General features: G+C 36.8%; 2 protein-coding genes across 7 annotated transcripts in view; one reads left to right on the forward strand and one right to left on the reverse strand.

Annotated features, from left to right (window-relative positions):
* Positions 1 to 932: 932 nt before the first annotated feature.
* On the forward strand, positions 933 to 20,199 carry LOC139969112 (DNA-directed RNA polymerase III subunit RPC4-like). 2 transcript variants are annotated; one of them, XM_071973899.1, is made up of 9 exons: positions 933 to 1,087; positions 2,429 to 2,665; positions 3,015 to 3,064; positions 4,219 to 4,394; positions 5,039 to 5,199; positions 5,587 to 5,773; positions 6,424 to 6,710; positions 7,127 to 7,276; positions 8,207 to 20,199. In XM_071973899.1, the coding sequence occupies exons 2-9, from the start codon at positions 2,504 to 2,506 to the stop codon at positions 8,318 to 8,320; spliced, it is 1,287 nt and encodes a 428-aa protein (XP_071830000.1). In that variant the 5' UTR covers positions 933 to 1,087; positions 2,429 to 2,503; the 3' UTR covers positions 8,321 to 20,199. The 2 variants fall into 2 exon arrangements, with proteins under 2 accessions (XP_071830000.1, XP_071830001.1); XM_071973900.1 differs by having other exon boundaries at positions 935 to 1,138.
* Positions 13,520 to 25,912, reverse strand: part of LOC139969111 (uncharacterized) — a 156,158-nt gene continuing 143,765 nt past the window's right edge. For all 5 annotated transcript variants that reach the window (XM_071973896.1, XM_071973895.1, XM_071973894.1 and 2 more), the window contains one exon: positions 13,520 to 22,002. In XM_071973896.1, coding sequence (XP_071829997.1) covers positions 21,178 to 22,002 — 825 coding nt within the window. In that variant the 3' untranslated portion in view covers positions 13,520 to 21,177. The remainder of the gene's footprint in view (positions 22,003 to 25,912) is intronic.

Below are 25,912 nucleotides of genomic sequence, written 5' to 3' on the forward strand. Positions count from 1 at the left end.
ACCCTGATCAGTTACTGTGAGGTAGGGCATGAATACTGGAAAGACGACACGCTGGTGTTTCTCAAGTTTTATAGTATATTGTTCTTCTTTTCTGTCTATTTACGATATGTACAGAGGTGGTGGTTGAGTTCACATCAGAATGTCAAAATTGGCCACAATTAGGCCACAATTAACCATAACAAAAAATGGAATCCACAAAAAATGGATTCCATTTTTCGTTATGGTTGGACTGCTGGCAGCAACGTTGTGAAACTATGTAGAGGAATCACGGAAACACTATCTATATTTTAGAAATTTAATTTGTTAAAAGATGACAAAATGTCAGTGTTGATATACTATTAATTCAAGAACAAATGAGGTGTAGTGTCTCATTCTGATATTCACAATAAAATATGCGAAATGAAAAGACACCAACGTAATTAAGGCTTAATCGATACTGACGTTGAATCTTCAGTCCAAAACAATCATTTTTTAATCAATTCCTACGTGTTGTTTTTGAGACGTATTCATTAAAGCAAGGATGTAGAGTCCTCCATTGAAAATGACCAACATGTTGTGTTTGATTCGATCCAAGTCTATATGGTCCGAGAAGCTTGTATTCCATATATTGAACACATTTAATGGGTGAAATCTTGGATAATAAACTTTTGTATAGTTTGTAAACTCTGACATATTAACACTGAAATTCTGCAGACTCGAAGTCATCCATTAGAGGATGTACCCTACTGATAGCATATGCTATCAGATAAAATATTAGCCTAGTTGCAGTCATAATATTCTGAAGAGAGTCACTCTGTTGAGATTATGGAACCAGAGCTTCGTGGTTTAAAGTTATTATCTCTTCCAAGTACATTACTTCTTTTATACGTCATTTACGTGCGTTTAATTAAGTCCCAAATAGCCTTCGATAGAATAACGTCACGACAAGTGAGTAGCGCTCGTGCACGAATCATCCTGCACAATCGCTAAACCAGTACCAATGATCTGCCTATAAGTTGCAGACGTTCCAAAAGTAAACATTTCAGAGACACTCAGAACAGCCTTCCTTGCGAAGAATGACATAATATTCCATCAAACTGTGTGCATGGTATAACTTGGATTGCTTAATTTTGAACAAGTTTGATTCATTTGAAGCCGTGTAGGTGGTGGAAATATTTAATTAAGTAAACTGGGCCTAGGCATATGCCTATCCTAACTTTTGTGCATAATTTAATGAAACCGTATCATTGGCTAACCCACAGAAGGTTCGCAAACCTATAGATACTAAAGTACTGTATTAGGCCTACTACTAGTACCGTTGTATTTCTTTAAATAATAACTTCTGTAGAAAATTCTTTTATGTGTTATGATTGTCCATAACATTCTATTGGTATTTGTGGTCGTCAGAAAGCTTGTCTCATGGAGTGACTGTAGTGTATATATAAGCCTAGGCTAGTTGGCTACGGCATAGGCCTACAGCTTTATACTAGTTTCAGGGTGTTCTGCAGTTAATTCACAGAGGGGAGCCAAAGACTAATGTTGGGCTTGAAGATCTACTTTAATGGCTCCAATTATAGCACACTATAGCTAGGAAAATTTGAAATTACACAATAGACCTGCCACGGCATTAATCGACCTCAGGCTCAACATTTAGCCTGCATAGCTTCTTGACACCATTACGGCACTTTGTGTAAACACTGTTTGGAAATAAGTTCAGTCTACAGTGTAGTTTATCATACAGCGTTCACACAAAGACACATACAAGAAAATATATATGTGACAGGGGTTGCAGACTAATTGGTGAAAAGAGGTAATTTTAATACTAGACCTACAGTAGGCAGGTGGATTATGCAATCTCAATAAACTTTTCCATGATACTTTGATAGCGTGCTTTAATTGGGGTCTCTACAGCAGACCTTAAAGCTGACATTTATAGCATGCTGATGAGGTTATAGACTTTCATACGGAAAGGAAAGGTACATAATTTACAACAAAATTATAATCCATTTGCCATTAAATATTTGGTGAAAATTTATGAAAACTAAAACAACAAACAACTAAAATAATTTTTCTCTGGACAGTTCTTGTAATTCAGGGCTTAAGAAGTGCAAAGAAAAAATGCAATCTGTACTCGATCTACCCGTACTTTCCCATCAACTTTTCATTTCAATTTACTATCACTCTGTAAAAAGTAGCTCACAAATGTTTTCAGGGATTGTGGTGAAGTTCGTAACATACATACAATTTCTGTTCCTCTGTTAAATTAGCTAATTAACTGAGTGTATTGTTGCTTACACTGACCATGTGGTAGACCACTTTGTAGGTGGATAAAATGCATGATATATCACTACATGCTGTAATACTGATACATAATGTTGCACACATTAATTTATGACCATACTGATGAATGACTTTACACTATCAAATCCCTTAAAATTAATTTTCTCAGATGATGTAAAAAAAAGATTTGAATGAGACCCAATCTTTTCCTGCTGAGCCAAGAGGTAAACGGATGTTCTAAAGTATGGCTGAGAACAGCCAAACTCCAAATTCCGCTAACGCCTCGAACCAAGATGGTGTACAGAAAAGTTCACTTGGTGGTCGCAGACGAGACTTGATGAGTTCTTCAGCACGCCTGCCATCAATCAGAACTCCAAGAGATCTGTTGCTCAAGGGAAACAACAAGGTAAACTGTTTATTAGGACAACAAAGTCTGACATTTCATCAATTTATATGTCAATATATATATTTGCCTTTGTCGTTATTTCCGTTTCCTTTTACCAGAATTTGTTCAAAGTATCTCTTTCGAGATCCGGCTTTAGGAATCACAAATGATTTCAAGTTGGTTAGCATCATGTTTGATCTCATGTTATAATACATAGACACTAGATCACAAATTGCAGGTCACTGGAAAAATAGGGACAGATTTTCTAGCTGTTTTCACAAATTATGCTGTATCCGTGCTTGACTAAAAATATTCATCGCTGATCATTGCATCCTCCCTTTTGACTATTATCAACATTCTTTCACATCAGAAAACCTTCAAGCCGAACATTCCTGCGAGAAGAGAAAGAACCAAAGAGGAGTAAGTCAACATAAAATGACATCTTCAGTTTTGATATTACCTGTGTATTTAGGCCTATAAGCAAAATGGGTAGATGGTTTGTCTGTGGAATGAATGGACAAAAATTACAGCAGGTTGTAATTTGTAACCATTTTTAACTTGAATTTATTGTCAGTTGTGCCTCTAGCACACACTGTTGTTTTAGAATTTGGTGGGTTGTTAAAAGAAATTTCAAACTTGATGATTTAAAGGTATACGAAGTTGTCCGTGCTAAGAGTCTGTTTAAAATGTAACTTTTAGTCAGTGAAGATCATGTCAGGGTTTCCAGATCTGAATGGTGATGAAATAACGCTCGAAATTGGTTCAGCAGGTAAAGGTATAATAATGTTTACGACGCTTAAGCGACAACAAATGTGGGAGAAACCTGCAAGGGCTTATGGATTACAACTTACACCGAGTCTAAACAAAATTAAGTTCTCTTGTAGCGTATTCTGCATGATAGGTGGTTCCTTGTCTCAACAGAAGGCTCACTCATTTTATTATTCGTAATTGCCACAGAATGTGATGAAGTTGGCACAGCATGATCTGTTATTCAAAACAAAAACATCGTTGTGATGAGGTATTTTTTCAAAATAAAATAAAACTGTTAGCAAACTGCTTATCCACTAGAGCGCCTGTGTAGGAGAATGTGTAAAAGTAAGTTGGCCTGACGTTTCGATCCTAGCAGGATCTTCTTCAAAGGCTAAATGACAAGAGGTACTTTTTCCACGGAATTTTAACCCTTTTGCAAAGAATGTGCAAATTAAACTTTTAAAGCCCATGCATTGAAAGGTGTGAAGAGTTTGATCAATTGTAAAGTCAGTTTGTTTTGTAAAATATAACTTGAAACTGCAGGGTCCCTGTCACTTCAGATAGGTATGATATAGGTATTTGCAGTAGGCATTGGTTTTGTAGTGAATTCAATTTAAACGGTTCAAAGTTAGTGTTTCCAGCTCTAAGCAATGTATGTACAACTCCTTCTTTTTTGGGGCAGGGGAGATGAGGGTTTGGAGGTAAAGGGAAGGAGGGGTTACTATTTATAAAATAAAGTTATGTATCAGAGACATCATTTTTGATGACAAACATGTTTTAACATTTGGCGGTTACTTTTGTTTCTCTCTCTTTTTTTCTTTTAGCGGAGATGGAAGTTCCAAATCATCATCCCCAGGTCCTTCAAAGAGGGCAAGGGGGAGAGGAAGAGGGAGAGGAGGTTCAAGAGGGAGGGGCAGAGGAGGGAGGAATAGAAATCAAGACCTGATTCAAACACATTCCATCTTTGAAGATGGTCCTGGTGAGAAGTTGGTGAGAAGATGTAAGTAACAGTTTAACACAATCAATGAATTATATTTATTCCAACGTTTGCATTTTATATTGTAGATTAATCTGCTACAAATATCAGTATCCGAGGTCCTAACTACAGTAATAGGAATTGATTGATATATTGATCCCTGGCTCAAGTTAGGACTGAACACATTCCAAATAAATTTTGAACTCTTTAAGACACCCATACCTACTAACCTACTTTTGGACGTAAGAATCTGGTCTGTCATAGTTAAAGACTGATAAAATTTATGTTGGATCAAAGAAAATAAACAATTAATTAATTTTATTACAATTTAACCATGTTTACTCTAGGAAATCTCATGACAAGTTGGATGTCCTTATGATAGGCAACAACCTATCATCTACATTAAAAGATGGTGCAGCATGCACTTATTTTACCATATGCTTTTACCATATGCTTGCTGGGCTGTCTTACTGTAGCTTAACAACTTTCTAACTGGAAACGTTTAGTCAAATTATTTTTACATGTTTCGAACAGATTTATCTTTCAGTGTATTTTCTTACATCTTAAACACAAATCATTGATAAGTTTACTCAGGTTACATTTTGCTTTTTGGCCAAAAAAATTTGAAGATCAGTTCTTCTTATTCCCTCCCTCAACCTTTTCCGTAGCAACGACAGAGGGTTTTGGGAGATCAGGTTCAAGTTCTTTCTCTAAAGACGATCTGACATCATCTTCAAGTCTGGCTTCGTCCTTCCGCAGCCTGAAGCTGAAGAGATCAGAGAGATTGAAAGAAGATTCCAAGAACATCGCCGAACTCCTGAGGGATGACGTAAGTGTAAAATATTTGCTGGATTTTTCTCAATATCTGGACAGTGTCTGGTCCTTATGCATTCCAATTGTCCAGACTTTGTTGTAATTGTAAAGATTCTCTTCTCGAACTACGCTTCTTGGTAATCCGACCAGATTTAAATGGAAAGATCAGAAAAATGTGGAAACTCATCAAACTTAATTGCCACTTATTTCCTTCATTGCAATAACAATGTTTTTCTTATTTATTTTTTGTACTACTGTAGCGTAGAAGCAACAGATTTTTCTATTCCTTGCATTCCTTGATAAAATATATATCATTAGTGATTAATATATTATTGTAACCTCATTTAAATATCTCTCTGTGCTATAATTTTTTATCCTGCTTTTTGCCAAATAATAAATTCAGTTTCTGAAGGATGCATCTCTAGCAGTGGATGAGAAGTTTAAGCCAGTCTGTCTGCCTCTTAAGTTGGCCTCCAAGAGCTCCTCGTCGTCTTCGTCAAACAGCAGTTTGCAGGATATCACTGACGATGCTGAACCATCAAAAGTTAAAGTCAAGACAGAACCTCCGTCACCTGAAGCTACGGTCAAAGGTCAGTCTTTATGTCAACTCTTTATATTTCGAAACATCCATCTCATCTCTCAAACTTGCAGAAGACAAGTTTTGCTTTATATTTTGCTGTATATAGTAAAAGTCTGATGATTTGTCCGTCACTGTTTTGAAGCAAACATCAAGAATTTTATCATAGGTCTGCCCTCTACAACTGTTTTCACAGCAGCTGTTACAGAGGTGTAGCCTACGACATGTACATGCACAAATCAGGCTTCATCATGACTATCGTTTAACTACCGAAGGCCAATAGCAGATAATTGCACCTTTGAGAGCAAGTGGACACACATTGTTACCTTCCCAGTGAACGAAGCACTAGTTCCATCTGATGGAAAGTAGTATTAGTAGTCATAAGGTCCTGAGTTCGAGTCACTCCAAGAATAATGTATGTCGTCCAGTTAAAGAGTTGTTGACAATTCATAATCATGGACGTTAAATATGACTCTAAGAGACTGACTTCGGTCAGCTTGCGGCTTTGATAAGCCAATGAGGCTTCTTCGCGAGTTCCTGCTTGCAGGAGGGTCTAAAATACATACATACATATACATACAATATGGTTATGTAATAAGTTTAGACAAGAAAGACAACCGGTTATATTTATATATATCAAATGTCAAAACTATTTCTTTTCAGTTAAGCAAGAGCCGCCAGATTCAGACGAAGAGATGAAATCCATCGACAGTAAAGACTCGCTGATGTCAAGATTAGCGACGTCGACAAAATCCCCAGAGGCCGGGAAAACTTCACTTCCTCTCTTTTCAAGGAGAGACCATTTGGAAGGAAAGCTCCTGTTCTTCCAGCTGCCGGACTCATTGCCGGCTTTGGCGCCCTCTAGTGATGATGACAGGTCAAGGGTCATGGCTCATGAAGGTCAAGGAACCAGCAGGCAATCAAATGCAACGGGGGATCAACCTGATGATGTAAGACACCTTTTCATATAATACATTTTTGTCCAAAATGTCTTTATCTCAAAAAAAATTTTTTAAATTTTCTTCTTTTTAATATATTGGAAAGTATAGAACAAAACAGTTAAGGCAAAAGGGGGTTTGTTACAAGTCACACAAACATCATTATAATGTCAATAGCTTTATTAATAAATATTGTATATTGTAGAACATTGCATAACTGCAACTTGATAAGACTCTACGGCAGGGTTGGGGACTACCAATCGATTCAAAACTGTTGTATTAAATTTGTTTATTGCCTATATTTATTTGATTTTTCCAAGGAATCTGTCAGTGGTACACCCTTGATAAATAAATTTGCAAAGCTTGCATGATTTAAAAACATTCTTGATCTAATATCACTGCGACTGTTATTGTTTTGTCCACTTTAGGCTGAAAATGCCAAAACTGAATGTACCCTGGAAGATTTGCCGGCTGGATTTCTCGGCAAGCTTAGGATTCGCAAGTCTGGCAAAATGGAGATGAAACTAGGGAATATTACACTGGATGTATCTGTGGGCACACCTTGTGGATTTTTGCAGGTAGATATCTTTATAATATTTTGTTATAGTCTGTTACTTCCAGTAGACAAAAATCATGTCGCTGTACCATTCTTGCGTTAATCTGGTGATTTGAGGTGTCGTGGGCGTTAGGCTTGAGAACCCTACCCCAAAAAAATATATATATATCCAATACCACCAGTTGCTTGTCCCACTACAGATCTTTTGATTAAATCCAGCAAAAACCGCAGAGATCCGCATATATTGCCGAAATACAGAACTCAACTGTACAGGAATTCTTTCATTTATCGTGCTGCAATATTCATCCAGTCTGATCATTTAGAACCTTTATATAATTATTCTTTGTACTCCTTTTATTAAATATTTGCTATTTATACTGGTTTTTGATAGAAGAAGTGAAAAAGAAATATGAATATTACAATTCTACCCTTCACATTGGGCTCAGTTTACGTAGAGAGAGATTTTGGTTCTCTCTGGCAATTTGTCTCAAACCAAAGTTTGTCTGGGAGCCTTATAGAAAAGTAATTTAGAACTTCTACTTTCAACAACATTAAGCTATCAGATGTACGACTGACAGGATTCTGCAGACGAGATGTTGCACTTTAAGAGCTTATCAAGCCATTAGAGAGTTCATGCATTTGATAGTGAAGTGTCGGCATGGCAACAAATGCATTGCATTACAAACACGACTAAATCTGTGTTTAAGCTAATATAGAAATGAACGGTTTGTGTTTTTCTTTCTTAATTTGCGTTCGATGACATTCTGAAGATTTGGGATTTTTGAAAGTTTTGATGTAAAGAGCAAGAATATGTCAAGTACTGTTGTTGGAACCTCAAACTTGGGCCTAAACTTCACTTTTTCTTGAAGTGGTAATCTTTTTTTCATTTGAAAAGTGATATTTATTTTGAGTTCTGTATTGAATATTTTTTGGTTTTTGTCCGCTTGTACAGGACATTGTCTCCATCAGGAAAGCCCAAGATCAGCAGGAAATCGTTAATCTTGGTCAAATAAAACATCGAATCATCTGCACGCCAAACTTACAATCTTTACTGAAGAACAGGTAGCCGACGGCCTCCTTTATGGCGATGCATGGCTGTGTAGCCGAGGGTGCACGACTGGACCATAAGGGTTTACATCCAACCCAATCCACAGACAGCAGATTCATGTCGGGACAAGTCTATGAACCCGGTGCGATGTCGGCATTGCACAGGGTACCGAGTACGAGAGGAAAGAGGGACATTTCTTTTTTCCGTCTAGTCTGGGACGCAGATGACGATGTTAGAATTGAGGGCACCAATCAGAGTTTTGAGTTGCCTTGAAGAATGATGTTAAAAACACATCCCAGGATGGAAGTACCAACAGAGAACATGCTCCATACATTTAATGAAAAAAATTAAAGACAAAACTTCAGTGGTAACATGACTTTATGACTTTGTAAACTGTACTGTTAATCTGTCTTAGACCATCGAAAGTTGAAAACTCAGAATTTATTTTGTAAGTTTTCTGTTAATTTCTTTCATATCTTGAAAGAAATCAATGTTCTCTAGGTATTTTAAAGTCTTATAAAGACCACAGCATCATTGGAGTATATTTGTCTTTAACTAGACACTGATTTATTGCTTGCAGTCTGTACGTTCATGCAACATTAAAGATAGACCGGTGTTAAATTTGTGTGCTATATTTATGGCAAAAGATTTCATTGCCTTGGTGGACACATCAACGTACACTGACCAGTGAGTACATCCTTCAGTCTCATCAAAAAGAGCTAAAAATTCTTTTCCCTCACTGTCAAAAAGTGGGCTGTTTCCTGCTGATTTCCAGCTAAATCTCCGAGATAAACTGATTATGTCAACTTCCTTCTCTTGTGAAATGATAACTTTTTTTCTTTTTTAAACTGCACCTGTTTCATCAGCATCTTTCGAACCTCAGGGATGTTAAATTTGTTTTCCTCGAAGCCATTTCCCTGAATGAATTATATTGAAGGGAAGGAAGTTTATATCATCCCAAGTTTGAGATGACAAATGCGGTGTGAAAATGACAACCACTCAGAAGGGATAGATGTCGATGACAACAGTTTACAACGTCTCGGCCATGAGGCTACGAGAGGGGGTAGGCGTCCAGAGTCATCAGGCTTCAAAATTCTTTCTCCGACTGTCTAAACCATTTTTGTGTCGTCCTCAGAAGCTATGCCCTAGGATATCTTGACTGGTCAATGAACGCTACGTGTCACCGAGGTTTAGCGGTTTTATTTTGTCCGATCAAATGTAATATTGAGATCTTAAATGGTAATATAAATTGTTAAAAATAGCAAAACTAACGCTATTGTAAATATCTAGACATCTCCTACTAGTGGAAAAAGACATAAATCTAACTTTGACACATTCATAGCTCCAAAAAGCAGATACAAATTATCTTTCAATATTAGTGATGTAACCATGACTTGGATCAGCTGCAGGGGGTTGGGGGGGGGGTATGTGGGGGGAGTTGCTAAGGTTACTTCTTGATGCTGACAATTTGTGATATCCTTGATTTATGGAGTATCTTTTTACTTTACTTTATGGATTCAAGTATCATCAGAGAAAAAAAAAACATTTGGTATTGGTAATGACATTTTTTGGGAAAATATGATGACAGTGCTTGCCAGAAGATTTTTTAAAATCTTACCACAAACTCGCCTTTGAAACTACGGTCTGCTTTGTAGAGGACTTGATTCACACGGAGAATAAGTTATCAAATACAGTGACTTTCTCCTGTTTTCTTCATGCTTCACACTACATTTTTGCAATTCAAGATTTATTTATTTTATGAAGCACACATTATGATACTCTAGACGGGGATGCTCGCAATAAATATGATTGACATTATCGGCATGTTATGCATTCTGTTATAAACATGAAAATGATGTCCAATAATAACTCTATAGACTCTTTCTTTTAAGTACTATTGTGTAGTTAATAAAGTCACACGCTCATGGCGATGTTCATTTTTGCCAATTCGCAGAGAACCAGGAAAGTAAACAGTAAAAATTCTGACAATAACAAACTTGTTTTGTGTTTGTCAACACAAGGTCAGTTAAATTGATTAATTGGGCGCATGAATGAGCAAATCGATAGGCTGAGATTCATAATATTTTACCGAAAAAAACATGGAAACAACAAGACAGTGATAAGCTGGTCACAGCTTCGACTGCCAGAGCCAAATCAATGACTCAAGTTATTCATGAATCACACGTTGTAATACACTGAAAGGGGTGGAAGGGGGGGGGGGAGTCCTTGCTGTAAATATGATGTCATTATTAAAAGATGACATAAGGTAGAATTTTAGTCTTGATATAGAATTATCCACACAAAAAGAAAATGTGAGTGCTAATATAATTCTCTAGAGCCACTCTCGGTTTTCAGGGTATTAAAATATGCTAAATTTCTGGAACACTCCTTTAAGGCTAATTTGAAGATAAGGTCAGTTCCAATTCAGTGCAGAACAAAATGTAAATGGTAATCCGTTGTGTTGTTAGAAATTCTAATAACTTAATCGCCAAAACGTGTTCTTTTCAATTTCATATAAACAATAGAATTCATTGGATGACTTTCAATAATTGTAATTCATTTAGAAACCTATTATTTGAGGCCACAAAACTCTTTAATTTTTCTCATCGAATTTTGTGTTGTATCCGAGGAACTGATGTAACAGTTCCATGTATTAGACTATTTACTCCAGTCGTTTCAATTGTAAAACTCACATGTCTGTTTAAAGGGTAATTTTGCAGAATGAAAAGTCATATCTATATACAAGCTGGAATGGAAGCAGTGTGTTCTAATGGTCTATGACAAAATTTTATTTTGTGCATGAAGTCATCCTTAAATGATCTTACCTCTGCAGTTCAGCCCCAGGTCAAAGACAGTAAAACACACATATCGTAGATGCCTTACAATGCATCTTGGGAAATGAGAAGGAAACACTTTGTTCTTTAAATACTCATATAGTCTCTAATTTTCGGTGAGGTTTACTTCATCGGCTTTGCATTATGATGCGTTGAGGGTTCTCAGCGAAAATTTGAAATCTCTTAATTCTCATAGGAAAGTGTCTTTGGCTGCTTCAGCTGTAATTATGCATTCTTTTTGAACAAGGTTTTGATGTCATGACACAGCTTATTAAATATCACTGCTGCCAATTTTGAATTGCTGAATGTTACACCTAAGAATGTCTGTTATTATATAAAAGTTAAACTTGTCGTGGGACAGATTTCTTGAAGAGGTTCCAAAAATCAACTATGAAATAAATCATACTTAAACCTGAGTACTTTCAGCAATTTTTATCTTTTTTTGTTTTTGGGGGATTGATTGTGTAAGTTTTCTCTGGAACCCTTGATATTAACTGGAAAGGAATACCTTTTTCAAGAAAACTAGCCTTAATTTGAGAACTTACTGGGTAGGTGCTTACAGCAACAATGACTTAAAAGCACTTTACTGAGATCAAAGACTTCAAAAATACATGTATTCTATTAAGAGCACAAAAGAAAACGCATCATTCCAGCTACCATCGTGCTCCATTTGTGAAGTATAAACATTCTGGAATTCATTCATTTGGATTAGTGCAAATTGTCCAATTAATTTGTACTGTCACACATCAAATTGGTTTGATATTGTTTTCACTGTTGCAAATTAGAACCCCCTCCATATTTGATATCACTGTTAAATTTTGATGAAACACTTGATCATCAGTGGTGTAGTCCTTCTCAGGTACTCGGTGTACTGCTGGAGTAGTCCTCGAGTACGTTTTTCGGTAAGTACTCGGTACTGAGACTCAATGAAAAGTACACCAATGTTAACTGACCTGTACTCATTATTTAGTACTGGACTTGGATGCTAAAGCACTTGTATTTGATTCGTAGTACTTGGTACTACTCGCTTGTACTTCATGAGAATTGAATATTGCAGTAGTACTACTAGTCTAACAAACCCTGTTGTACATCGTGTCAGGAGTTAATGACGTGTAGGCCTACATAGGGTTGCTAAGTACTACTACTTTGCCATTCACATATATAAGAACAGTTCCTGATATTGAGACACTCTGAATTTGGCAAACGATAATAAGATCCGAGCATCGTCATCACATTCAGGTGTTACATCATTTGATTACAAGGACAATCTGTGAATAAACCAAAGAGTATACTCGCAAAGTACTTGGATGAGGAAGTTCTTGTACTAGGTAGCCTACTTAGATTCTAAAATGCTGTACTCCGACACTGGTACTCTGACTTTAGTATATTACGATCTTCCCTGCCTGTAGCAAATACCACCAGAGTCCCTTGTTTTAGGCCAAAAACGAGAGATTGAACATCTTAGTTCGTAATACTTGCCATACTGAACGCTCCTTTGCACAAATTTCATGACTAAACAGTGTACTATTTCTGTGGTCAAGCCAAATTTGTCTTCACATAAGAAAGTAGTGCTGGCCACAAAAGCACTTGTGTTTACAATCAAACGGTGGCTGGTCAATTAATTAGGTGCGCTCATGGATGAATCCCAATGGCAGTACTTGGGGTAGTTTATGCCATCAAGTAACAAATTATTAATGCTTGAGTGAATTTGAGGACTGTTTTTCTATAGGCAGGCTTGACTGTCATCTACTTGGTACTCAGAACCTCGAGTACTCAGAAGTACTTGGTACGCAGAAATAAAATGCACTGTTGATCGTAACTATTACGAACACAGAATCGAATCCCACCACACAACAAAATGATTTGACAAGGTTTGCCCAAATGCCCTTTATATATCAGCAAAGGAACAAGCTATAAACTTTGGTATTTGGATCAACTTTTTTATTGATTTATTTCACACCTTCTAAAGCAAATAATTTTTTTCTCAATAAATCTTAGACTTCCTGATCCCTTTGACGGCACTCATAAACGGTACAAAATGAAAACAAAACAAATGGGGGTTTCAACTCTTCCATACTTTTAATTAGTTTCTAATTATGGCCAATTACAAACACACAAAAGCTATTATATAAAATAGTTTTACAGTTTCGTTTAGAACAAGAGTTGTTCCTATGATAATTACTAATTCCAACGTACACAAATAAGTCGTCTTGAAAAAGAAAAAAAAAACGAAATTAGGAAACAATAACATGGGACATGTCGCATAAATTATTACTTTATATGTACAAAACGAAAGAGTAAACATACGGAAAATAAATATTAAAAGATGTTGAAATAAAAAGTTAATATTTTTTTGTAATAATAACACATATAATAACAATAATTCTCTTCTTTCATTGTAAAACATCTATTATGATTGTTTTTGCATTTTTTATTCTGTTTGTCTTCTTTTTTTGTTTGTTTTGTTTTCTTCCTCCTTTTGTGTAACCCATTTCTCTCAAATAATTCTAAGCTTTTATCTTTTCATATTTCAAATGTTGAATACATCATGATTTGGAAAACAAAAATTATGCTGTAAGGCAAATTAACTTTGGCAGAAAGTGACAGACAGAAAAAACAAAGAAAGAAAGAAAAAAGAAAAGAGAGAAGACGGACGTGAAAAAGAAACGAGTCTTCAAAACTTTATCTTTTCTTCTGTTTCACCGAGAAGCTTTGAAAGCATGAACAGAAAAACAAACAAAGAAACAAATAACCCCCCAAAAATCCTAAGGCAACTTAGAAACATTTTTAATAGATGCGGTGAAATCAAAATTCGTGATCGACTTTTGTGACTCTACGGGTCAGACCACGGAGCATTTTAATTTTTAACATAAACATATTATAAAGCTGAAAATGTGGTAGGAAAATCCAACTCAAAGGGGTAATTACCAGTTTCTAATCAACTCTTGAAGACAAAAGTATTGTCAGAAAATCTTTGAAAGGAGAATGTGACCATGTTAGATTTTAATTTCAAAGGTACATGCAATAAAAAAAGTGGGTGAAAAAAACTATGATTCTTGGACTAGATGGTTGAATAGGTTGTACCTGATCTCTATTTTGAGGGGAAAAAATGATATTTTTTCCGGGGGGGGGGGGGGGGTTTGAGAAGGGGATGGTGGAATTTTGAAAATTCTTGTAGCCAATTGTTTAACAGGTTTTACCTGGTCTTCTCTTTGAAAATTTTCAACTAATTTTCTGGAATTTTAGAATTCTAAGAAAAAACCCTTTTTTCTTAAAACATTAAGCTAAAGTTAAATGCAATCTATAATCACTGTTGATGTTTACACATACATACACCTGTATCCATTAACGACTGGAAATATATATACGAAACGTTGGTTCAAGTTACACTTCCAAAATAACTTCCTTTTTACCCCCAGGGCCAGGTCAATAAACAAAATTGATCGAAATCCAACGTAAAGTTACAAAATCATACCACACACTTGAAACTTTCTGCCCATATATATTTGATATGCCTCTCAATTTCTTACACACTCCTTAACTTTATTTTTTATTTTTTGCAATGAAAACGGGAGGCCATGTACACTCACAAAATGTGATGGTTGCTTGAAACCATTTTGGTGTTATGACATTCTGCTAGGAATATCTAGTCATTCTCTACAAGGTAACATTTGTCAGTGACACATTCTCATCAACTCAAGAGATATTTAATGGATTTAACCAAGACTACCTTATTTTTCTCATATGAAAATCCCCTCCTTTACCCTACAATGGCACCTTTATATGACTAAGAGAAGAAGAAAGAATAGCTAGGGTAAAGAGATTAAAGTGAGAGGATGTTGGGGTGGGTATAGGGGTTAGGAAGATGTGATATTCATGGGGGGAACTTAATCAGCTTTCATGAATTACTAAACAATTTGACAATATACCAACCTATGAAATAATAGAGGATGGTAGAGAAATTTATTTACATACTCATAATGATAATTATAAACACCACTGCCATCTCTATTTATGAGTTATAAACATTTGCAACGGACCGAAGAGGGTTATAAACGAACTGACATTACTTTATCGACAGCGACAAAATATATAGATAACAAGCCAAATATCTAAATCTGACGTAGACGTTGAAAGCTTTCGAGGAAATAACGACAGACGAAAAAAGTGCTTCACATCGTTTTTATGTGACGGAGAGATTACATGAACATAAACAGCAGAGTTTTATTACATATCGTCTGCATTAATTTGTATTAAGTTTACATGTATAAATCGTAATCAAATGTGGGTGCAAATGTGCTTTTGTGAGATAAACATTGTTCTCATGTTATAAACTGGTGTTTTAGGATAAAGCTTGTTAGCTATTCGTCTAATTTCGTGCAGAGCATAGTTTTTTATTCCGTTGCTGGAAAAAAATGTTAAAAGACCTTGTAAGAAAAAGACATCTCTCTAAAAAACAAGTGGTACGATTAAATGTGTCACAGCTGCTAGTCATTGCAGCAAATTTGTTACAATCTATTCTGAGAGGAACTTTAAAAGTTTGATAGTAATGAAACATGGCACAGAAAAGAACTGGATTGAACGATTAATCAGTGGCTGATTAAGATGACTGAGGAGTACCCGATTGAGGAGTACCCGATTGAGGAGTACCCATTGGGTACCCGAGGTAAAACAAGGATTACCCCAAATTACGAGTAAATGTTACATGCATTCTTCAGAACCACACAAATGTGCAACCACAAATACTCGTCATTTTAAAGCTGCAACTTCTTCTACTATACATGGCGATAAATGCAAGCAAGAGAGAGATACAGTGCCACGGTCCACACAAAGGTTCTATACTATGTCACTAATATTATATATTATTATAAACCAACAAAGTTAATGCTTGGTCCGTCCAATCGGTTTCACCACATGTACGTGTGAATCTTGTAAAAAAAATTGCTCAAAGAAAAAATATAGTCGTCGAAGCCAAAACAAAACTAGCGTTAATAACGATGATGTTGCACAGTGGTCAAATAACAGGTGATATAATTTTACTAAATTTGTCCACACATAAAACCTTCTAGCGGATCATGTTGGATTTTGCATAGAAGAGTACCGAATGTTTAAAAAAAAATAAAACTGACACTCATGTGAATATCCATCCAACCCCCCCATCTCCTCCTAAGGGGGTTGTCATAATATCCCCGTCCTCTAGCCCCCGATTCTCTCGTTCTAATTCACCCATCTTGCCATCCCTATGCTTCCCCACCCCCCACACACATTTAAACGACGCTATAAAAATGTTAAAGGAAAGGACAAAAATCCGAAGGAAAAAAAAGCCACAAGTTAGGCCCCTTTTCCCATCATCATGCAATGCCATTATTAACTGACTTCAAGTTTGACCCGAGATGAAACCATTTAATATCCTGTTTATCCAGATATCAATACTAATGCTAGTTACCTCCCTTGTGAACAGGGAAAACTATTTTTTCTTTTTTTAAAACCCCCAAAAAATGGTGAAAGAATAGGACATAATTTGGTAACATGGAGAAAATTTGAAACACATTTCTCTGGGTCCGAGAGATTTGATCTGGAGGATGTTACCCTTAAGATGTTTGTTGAGTCGTAGCGTAATTTATTTTCCCGGATAACGTTTACTACTGGAGTACGTTCGAGTAACTTCATGCATGTTTTAAGTATAATCTCAGCCTACTGGTTACATTGCTGGTTTTTAATCGTACAAATAGTTTACTACTCGAAGTGACAAAGACGATAAGTTTAAAAAGCGACACTACACATTTACAACTTACATGCAGCACCGAGTAAAGGAGCAAAGTCAACAACGCACACATGAATATTTCATTATCAGTATCGCTACAAATGGATACATATTTTTCATTTTTTCTAAATTAAAATCACTCTTTCTTATTTTACAAACTTTCATAAGATTGTTTTCCAGCTGTGTCCACACTGGAATTTGGCTACAAACAAACTTCTTTTTTTGGCTTTTTTTCCCTCTTCTTCTCAACTTACATGCATAATATTTGTTACCATTTTACACATTTCATATCATTATACAGTATATTTAACAAAAGTCTGTTATGACTTAATAGTACTTTTAATATATTTGATATTTTTTTTTTAGATTTTTTTTTTTTATATTATTAAGGAAAGAATTAAACAGTTATTTTACAAAAGACATAAATTTGAAATAAACACTCTTTCTCTCTCTCTATATCTTGATTCAACCCTTTCTTTCATCTATGATGCTAGCTTGGCAATTTATTCAAGCAGATTTGAATATTCAACATCAACATTTTTCAGTTACAGCTTATAATAGCAAAAGAAAAAACAAAATAATTAATGCATATGAACTATGTTTCCAGATCTGAAGTGACAAAAAAAAAGAAGAACATGATGTTTCTTCACTCTTTGACAGAAAGCAGGGTTTGCTGTGACTTATTTAACAAGCCTATTAACTCTTGTTTTTTTTTTCCTGTTTTTTTTAAGCAAAGACATGGCCAAAAATGCTTTGTACTTTCCAAAAGCTTGCACAGATATGAGAGCAACTTCAAAGCTGATTTTCGTTATGGAGGCTCGAGTTCAGCTCCCACAATGAAATTAATTACTTGGTGACCTTCGGTGAAAATGCAAACAACCGTACTTCCTTCAAAAGGAAGTTTACTGTCGGTTCTTCAAATCAATATCTGTGGATGGTTAGAGTTCTATGAAGGCTTCTACTGGCCAAACTAAATGATCCCAAACGATGACTTAAATGATGCAAAAGAAAAAAGTGACTCTAATGATGTGGTTTACCTATAAACATAACAGGAAGGAAAGACAAGGCTGTCAAATTGTTTATACGCATGCAAATGGGTTAAGCAAGTTTAGCATGTTAGAACTGTAAATAAACATCGTTTCCACACTTCTCAAATTTTCAAGACCAAAACCTGTTTTAATGGTTAATATGGAAGCCTACACACTAAATGAGGATGTAATGTTAGGCAAACTATATTTAATAGGCTCAGTAACAAATGTTTGCTAAAATTGTTAAATCGAAATTTTCAAAGGAAAATCACAAACCACAGTAGATTATACGTCCAAATGTGACTGCCCTTAACAAAAATGTTCTTTTCCCCGAAAAAGAGAAACCTTTTATAAGTTATCTTGAACATAAGAATTGTTCAAAATGAGACTTTTTCCTCAAGTTTTCAGACTAAACTTGAGGAAAAAAGAATTTTCATTTTATTTATTTTTTCTGGTTTTTTCCCAGATCATTTGGGAAAGTTTCTGAAAATGGTTTCTCTGAAGGTACCAAAGTTTTTGCATTACTTCAAAACAAGGCAGCAACCTTCAATGAATTTGGCTTCATGCCAGCATGGATGGAATATATTGGTCTCTAATATGGTTCAGACAATTTCCATAATCAAAATTATGCTAGTAATTTTTTTTTTCTTTCTACTTGCCCTAGATATTTTAGTTGGGAATATGGATCTTAAACTATTTGAAAGCACAAATACACACACCGACATAAGGGATTAGCTTTCCAACTTGGCCTAACTTTGTAGTTATTTTGTGAAATAATTAAAATGGTGGTCGCATTCATTACCATCAGAAAACTCACCCAGAGTTAAATTGCTTTCCAATACCAAAGATTTCTGTGAATTTTTAACATCCTTGTTTTTTCTTCATTTATTTTTTTTATTTTTTATAAAAGCACAAATATCACAATCAATGTTGAAATTGCCAGAGAACTGGACTAGCAAAGGCAAACAAGATGATTAAAATGGCTTTGAGGAGGATTAAAAACATATTCTTGCATTTTTTTCAATTTTTTTTTGTGCTCAATACTAATTTCTCCTTTGTCAAAAGTTAGGGGGCATGTTGAAAGAATAAACAGTTCGAGGCGTATAATGCCATATCGAAATGACATTTCACAAACAGCCCTAAGCATTATGTAAATAATCTTCTCTTCAATATTGAACAAACATTCCCAAGCTATTTTTGCAAAGATGATTTTCTTGCCATCATCTGCTTCCGTTTCCTGACTCCTCCTCCCTCGGTTTTTTAAGAACGATGATGCCTCCGGCAATTTTTGCGACATGACAACCACAGAGATGGTTATTACTCGGAGATGCTCTTCGTAATTCAAGATGACAAATCGACTGTCAGTAATCTGAAGGTTTTATGCATTTCATGAGAAATTGCCGACAATTATCGACTTTGGCAGAAGGTATTTAAGATTTTACTTCAAAACGAGATTGCAATGGACTGAACGAGCAATGATTGGTTGGTTGGTCTTAACGTTTAATATCGACATTTAAAATCATGTGCTAAGGCGGTATTACCTTAGATTGATTTATAACGTACTTGAGTTGTTTCACTTGAAGAAATTAATCTTCACATTCAAATTTGGAGTTGTAATAATTAAAACAGAGGTTCATCTAATCTAAGAATGGTTTGAAAATAAATAAATTGGAAATATTAAGCTGCCACTTGCAAAAGTTCCTGAACACTTCCCCTCCCCCTCCCCCCCCCACACCAGCAGGTACATTCTATAAGTTTACAGAAAGAAATACTATTTACAAGGTCAGAATACAACCCACCAACAACACAAATCTATTCTTTGTATGTATTAACTGAACATTCAAAAGTACAGAGAAAATGGGTGTCACATGTACCATTATGTTAGCGATGCCGGAGCAATGTTTTGTTTCGAATAGCATTAAACAATGTTAGTTGTGATACGCAAATAATGTACACATTGCTATAATATTTATGTAAGTGATGCCATCAGAACCATAACAATGTTGCGTATACCACAATAACAATGGTGCCCTTGCCATGGCTTCTGCTTGTGGGTCAAAATGTCCAACACAATACTGTCTGGTGATGTCACATTAACCAATGTTGGTTGTACCATAGACAATTTCAGTGTTCACAAAACCATTTTCGTGGCACCGTGACCATTTTGGTGATGCCAAAAGCAATGCTGAAGAGAGCATAGCAATACTTGTGGTACGGCAACAATGTTAGTAGCACCAGTGGTTCGGACTCCTCAGAGTACAGACTTATAGACAGACAGACAGATAGATGGACCATGTCAGTGACACTAACAGGATTATCAAGCAGAAGAAAGCAATTTGAACGATGAGTGTCAAAAATATATATGCAAATTAATCTTACTGTATATTAATAATTATTTCCAGTAGTGTACTGCAATTTACTTTAAATTTCAACAAAGTTAAAATTACGACCATCTTTCAAAGACCACCAACCACAGATACTGATTTGTCGATTGCGGAATTGACGCTTCACATACTTCGTCATTATCTGGCCACATAATTACAGATCTTGCTTATACAGTGGGAGCATAAAATCTGTAAATGCGAGACAGTAACACCACTGGCTATATACCTTTCAACTTTTACGAACAATGAATAAATAGAACTTTTGATCTTTAAATTTGCTGTTTTTTACGTACAATAAAAGACGAGAAACTCCTCGCTGAATACATCGACACCCAAAGATACTTGGTTATATAAATCTGGTCTCATTTTCAGAATATTATCAAAAAAGAAAGGAAGTCATAAAAGAAGCCTGCTTGCCCCCACAAAGAACTGGAAACATAATGCAAAACTGTTGGGAAATCAATTTTACATTTTGCCTGAGCAATTTGAGGGGGCAAAAATTCCAAGAAAATTGTGCAATAGAAAAAAGGAAAAAAATAAGGGGGGGGAGGAGAAAAAGAACTGCTTTGCTTTCTGGCGAATCTCAAGTGATCGAGAGATAGGAACGCTGCCGGTTCCTCGTCGCATGAAGGAGTGAACGTTACGACAACACCAACGTAGTATGTACTGGCAACAGCTGAGGAGTACCTTGACGAATCATGAGCACACACTTGGTTTATTAATTTTGGCCACACTAACATATGCACTAGACACCATATACACATCCGGAAAAACAGGTCCTGTGCGCAGCACGTCCTCAGGTCACCCCGTAACGGTGACGGCGCCCTCCCACGGCATCTGGATTCCGCTAATAGTGCCTCTGAGCTCATACTGCAGAAGGGGGGCTGTTCTCCACCACGTCCCGCAACCTCTGGGCGTAGTAACCGGTCTCATCCTGGATGTCGATGGCCTGACTGGTGGGCGCCGTGGACCGTGGACCGTATGCCCCCTCCATGGGGTTGCTGTAGATGCCCATGTGCCTGGGCTGGCCGTTGGACCCCTGGAGTCTATTGCGGGTAGTCCTGTGGGGTGCCTTGTGCACTGGAGATTCCATTCCATATGGGTTCACAGAGTAACCTAAATCTGATGAGTACTCGGCCACCGATTCTTCCGTCTCCTGCTCCTCGATCAGAGCCGGGTGTGACTGTAACGCCTCCAACTGAGGGTTCAGGTCGTCCACTCTGTCCCCCGTCACGTCACCGCTATTACTCTCCATCTCGCTCTCCGTCTCTGTCGAGAGCGGTTCCTGCGACCTCCTCTCTCGTCTCTCCTTAGCCGTCTTGGGCTCTCCTTCCGTCGTCGCGGAGCCACGGGGTATCTCCTCGTCGACGACTTGGATCCTCGGTGTCTCCAACTCCTCTGGGTCGTCCATCGGCACCGTCTCGTACCCAGATTTGCCGGGAGGCTTCTGGCCGACCGAGTTCGCCCTTTCCCCCGACCGGAGACTTCCATTGGATCGTGCGGACTGCAAGCTGGTCTGAGAGACCATCCGAGTGTGGCCGTTGGGCGTGTGATTGTTCTGTTTCAGAGAGCCACTCCCGTAGTGACCTATCCTCCCGTCGACGGAACGACTGTGGACTGTCCCTTGCATCGTACCCAGGTCACTATCGCTCTGGTGTCGTTGGGGGTGAGGCGCCGACGGTCTTCGATACTGAAAAATATAAAGGAAAGAAATAATGTTCAAGAAGTGAATTTCAATCTGCTGATATCTTTGGTGAATAAAATTTCACTTGAATACCGACAACGACAAACAGCAATGTCGTTGCTTTCGCTTAAATCCAAAGAAGGAATTTAAAGATGAAAATCCCTGGATGAGTGCCGCTTAAATCTTTGCGATCGTATGTAGGTGAATCTATCTTCATGGTAACCAACATTTGCGCTCTTTGCCTATTGTTGATGCATATATCTTTTCTACCCATCTGCTGCTCAATGGGGGTATACAAGACGCTAAAATATAAATATTAAAATTACTTCAATTCCAAATACTTTTAGGAAAATTCGGACAGTTACAAAAATTCAATCTTACAAAATTTCCTAATTTCCCACAGACGGGAGGTCAAAGTTCATACATCGGGATGCGAATGTGCCGTACAGTCTGAGATTTGGTCAAGTGTTACACATGCAAGCAGGTCTCAGATGCGTACATAAGTACTGCATTCCTACGAAAATAGTACAAAAATTGGCTTTCTCCACAAATTTCTTTTTTGCATTTCCTTTTGATTTCGTAATTACAAAGATGTAAATTAAGTTTTAATCAAAGTATGCACTCCCAAATACAATAAAAAAAAAAAACAAGGAGAAATTTCATAATCTTTCCATTAAAGGAAGGCATAGGTAGGTTTCTTGTATGTGGTAAACTATCTGCTTTAAAATTATCTTTCAGAACATAATATATGCTAACTATTATTGGAATCGTAAAACGGCTCGATATAACCGCAGACCAGAATTTCAGCATTCAGTCTGTGTCTGGATTTGAAATCTTTTCCCAACGACGAAAACAAACTCCTGAACGACCGAAGCTTGGCTTTTGGTTCGACTAGCTTCCTAATCTCATCAAGCCAATACTTCCAAGTTACCAGCTATAATATACCAAGATTATTCCAAGTTTTTAACAATTTCTTAGAACTACATCAAAACATTTTAAATCATTTCTTATTTGAGCTTTGGCTCAAAACTTTTGGGGGGGATGTGAAAAACTTTGCCACGACTCCCAAACACCAATTAAGACCGAGAACTATACATTTGCGGTTCTAATTTCCCATGAGGTCATGTGATGTGGACGATCTAGACATATTTGATGGCTGTCAAGAGCTTTTGTTATTCGTTATCAAACTAGCCTTGGCCTGGTGAGCTTGAGCATGTAAAAATCGAAACGAAAAATGAAAAAACTGAAGAAAAAAAAAAAGATGTGAAATTTTGGAGGCCCCAAAAATTAGGGGTAGAGAGAGAGAATTAATGTCTGGAAATATACTCTGTAAGATTTGCTCGCTGATGGGAACTGTCGTGGGTATGTTTATATTTGGAGAGTATACAAATGTTTATCGCGAAAGATTATCATGTGGGGGGGGGGGGGTGTCACACAGGATATGTCAGACCACAGAAACTCACAAACATAAAGGGGCTTTATAATACAGTGTATAAAAGTTTTAGGGGACTGTGTCAAACAAGAATAGCTGCAGCAACTGAGAAATCCTGCCCCTCTAATCAGCAAACAACTTAAGTTGTTCGCTATAGTCTTTTCTTTTCTATTTTATTATTGACTCATATGCAATAAACAACATAATTCTCCACTAATGAACTTGGCAGTGGGCAATATATCGCAATTTGCTGCAGATGTTTTAAAGACTATCTACGATATCATCATTTTATGGATCTCGCATTTGGCTTGAAAAATCTGAGATGGTATTATATCGTCAAAGAAGACAAAACACTTCTCTCGTGCCATAAATAGCTAGTCATCGATATGATTGATACCGTTCGTCGTAATTTATACGCTACTACTCCGCAATGAAATGCAGAACGGGGGGGGGGGAGGCGAAACAAGACACAAATTAAAAAACAAAACATTGGCAAATGAGGTAAATTAGTAATTATGGTAGTACTTAGCAAGAGGTACACAATACCCCCGGTGATATTACGCTGACATTTACACTGGCACTGTCAGGATCATGTGAAACTTTTAAAATTTAACCAAGACAGAGGGACTGATATCCAGCTTGCTTTCCTCTCGGGGGGATTCAGTGGACAAGGCAATCAGTCTTTCGGAGCAATGCACGCTTCTCGTTAATTAAAAAAAAAATCTCGTTAATTAAAACGAAAACAAGTAGGCAATTGGATCTCTTAAAGAAGCAGCAATTAATTATGAATTAAGACTTAAACAAGCATCCATCTATCTATCCTCTCATGAATTTGTAGGACCACATCCCAGACACTTGGGGGGGGGGAGGGGGGATTTGAAAGGCAGTGCTTGCTGGGGGTGGTGGAATGAGGTTGGAATGAGGCTGTTAAATGGAACAGGAGGATGATATAATGAATCCATCCAGTTAAAATTAAGGAAGGCCGTTATTAACGTCTCTTTATTATACTATAGCTTTTGCCATTTACTGTGTGTTCTAAAGACATTATGAAACATAGCCATATATAAAAAAAAAAAAAACACCTTGTAACTTTGTCTTTTACTTTTTGATCCAACATGGCAACCATGTACTGGGGCTCTTCCTTTGAAGTAAATATTCTAGAAGGGTGGGAAGTTGGCAAATTGGGGTTGTGGAGAGGATTGAGGAATACATTTACTTTCTACTAAGAGTTAACTACACTTGATTTATGGACTGGCTTGAATCTAAATAACCGAAACTGCAAATTTGATTCCCCCTCCCCACCGGCTTTATGCTCAATATTCAACTATGCAGTGACGGAAGGGAGCAAAGGCAGGGTGGGAAGGGAGTGAAGTGGGGGAGGTAGGGGGGTGACGAAAACAGGTGGGGAACACCGGACGGCAAAAGTTTTCTGTTAACACGAACAGAGTTGTACCAACAGCAAGGGAAATGAGGATAATGCGTCTAGCAAAATGTTTGCGAGAATAGGTAAACAAATGCCATCCTCTCCATCACTCAGAGGTATACTGTTAGCTTCCTCCCCCCTTTACTCCCTCCCCCCCCCCACAACCTCTCTCTCCTTGACACCCTCATCAAATATATACAGTGCCACCTTGGAAATGATCACTATTAACTCAGACACAACACTAGCCTGACCCGTGTCTGATTTGAAAGGCATTTGCAAGTTTTAACGTCTTCTGCTATGTTGATATAAGGGCACAAACTTTGTGGTCGGTTTTGTTGCATTTATTTGAGAGCCTTGACTGATGCTTACTATCGAGATAAACATCAGTTATTTCTAAAACAGGAACAACCACCACCGTCAGCTAGCCTGGGTTAGCAGCACAACTGTCAGAGCAAATACACTAGTAATAATAATAATAATAATACACATCTTAAATATATATTATTACTATTAATTATTTAATAACTATTAACTATTAAATAATAACTATTTAATAACTAGTAATTATTACTAGTAATAATATTATACACATCTTTAATATATAGCCCACATGCTAGGTCTTGTTGTGCTAACTACTGATGCACTCGTTAGCATTTCTATCACCGACATTAAACTAAATTATGGAAATTACCAGCTGAATATGCAACATTAGTTGGGATGAAAGTAACGTTTGTACTGAACAGCAGCAGTAACAATATGTAACAACAACAGTTATAAAATAAGGCTTGATGATATACTGGCATAAACCTAACTTTATACCAACATTACAAATTTGGAATTTTTGCAGGGACAGAAGCGAAGGATGGACAATATGTCTCCAGTTCTGGTCGAAAAAAAAAGGCATATTATGGTCGCATGACTTAAGACTTTTGGTATTAACCAAATGCGACCAGTGACAATTAAAGATGGAAGCCAATATATATATGCCAATTATATTTAAAACAACAGTTGCATGAAATTGGAGAGAAGAATAGGACAAATTTGGTAACCTTTGTGAAAGG

The sequence above is a fragment of the Apostichopus japonicus genome, chromosome 6 (genome assembly GCF_037975245.1).
Source record: "Apostichopus japonicus isolate 1M-3 chromosome 6, ASM3797524v1, whole genome shotgun sequence".
NCBI lineage: Eukaryota > Metazoa > Echinodermata > Holothuroidea > Aspidochirotida > Stichopodidae > Apostichopus > Apostichopus japonicus.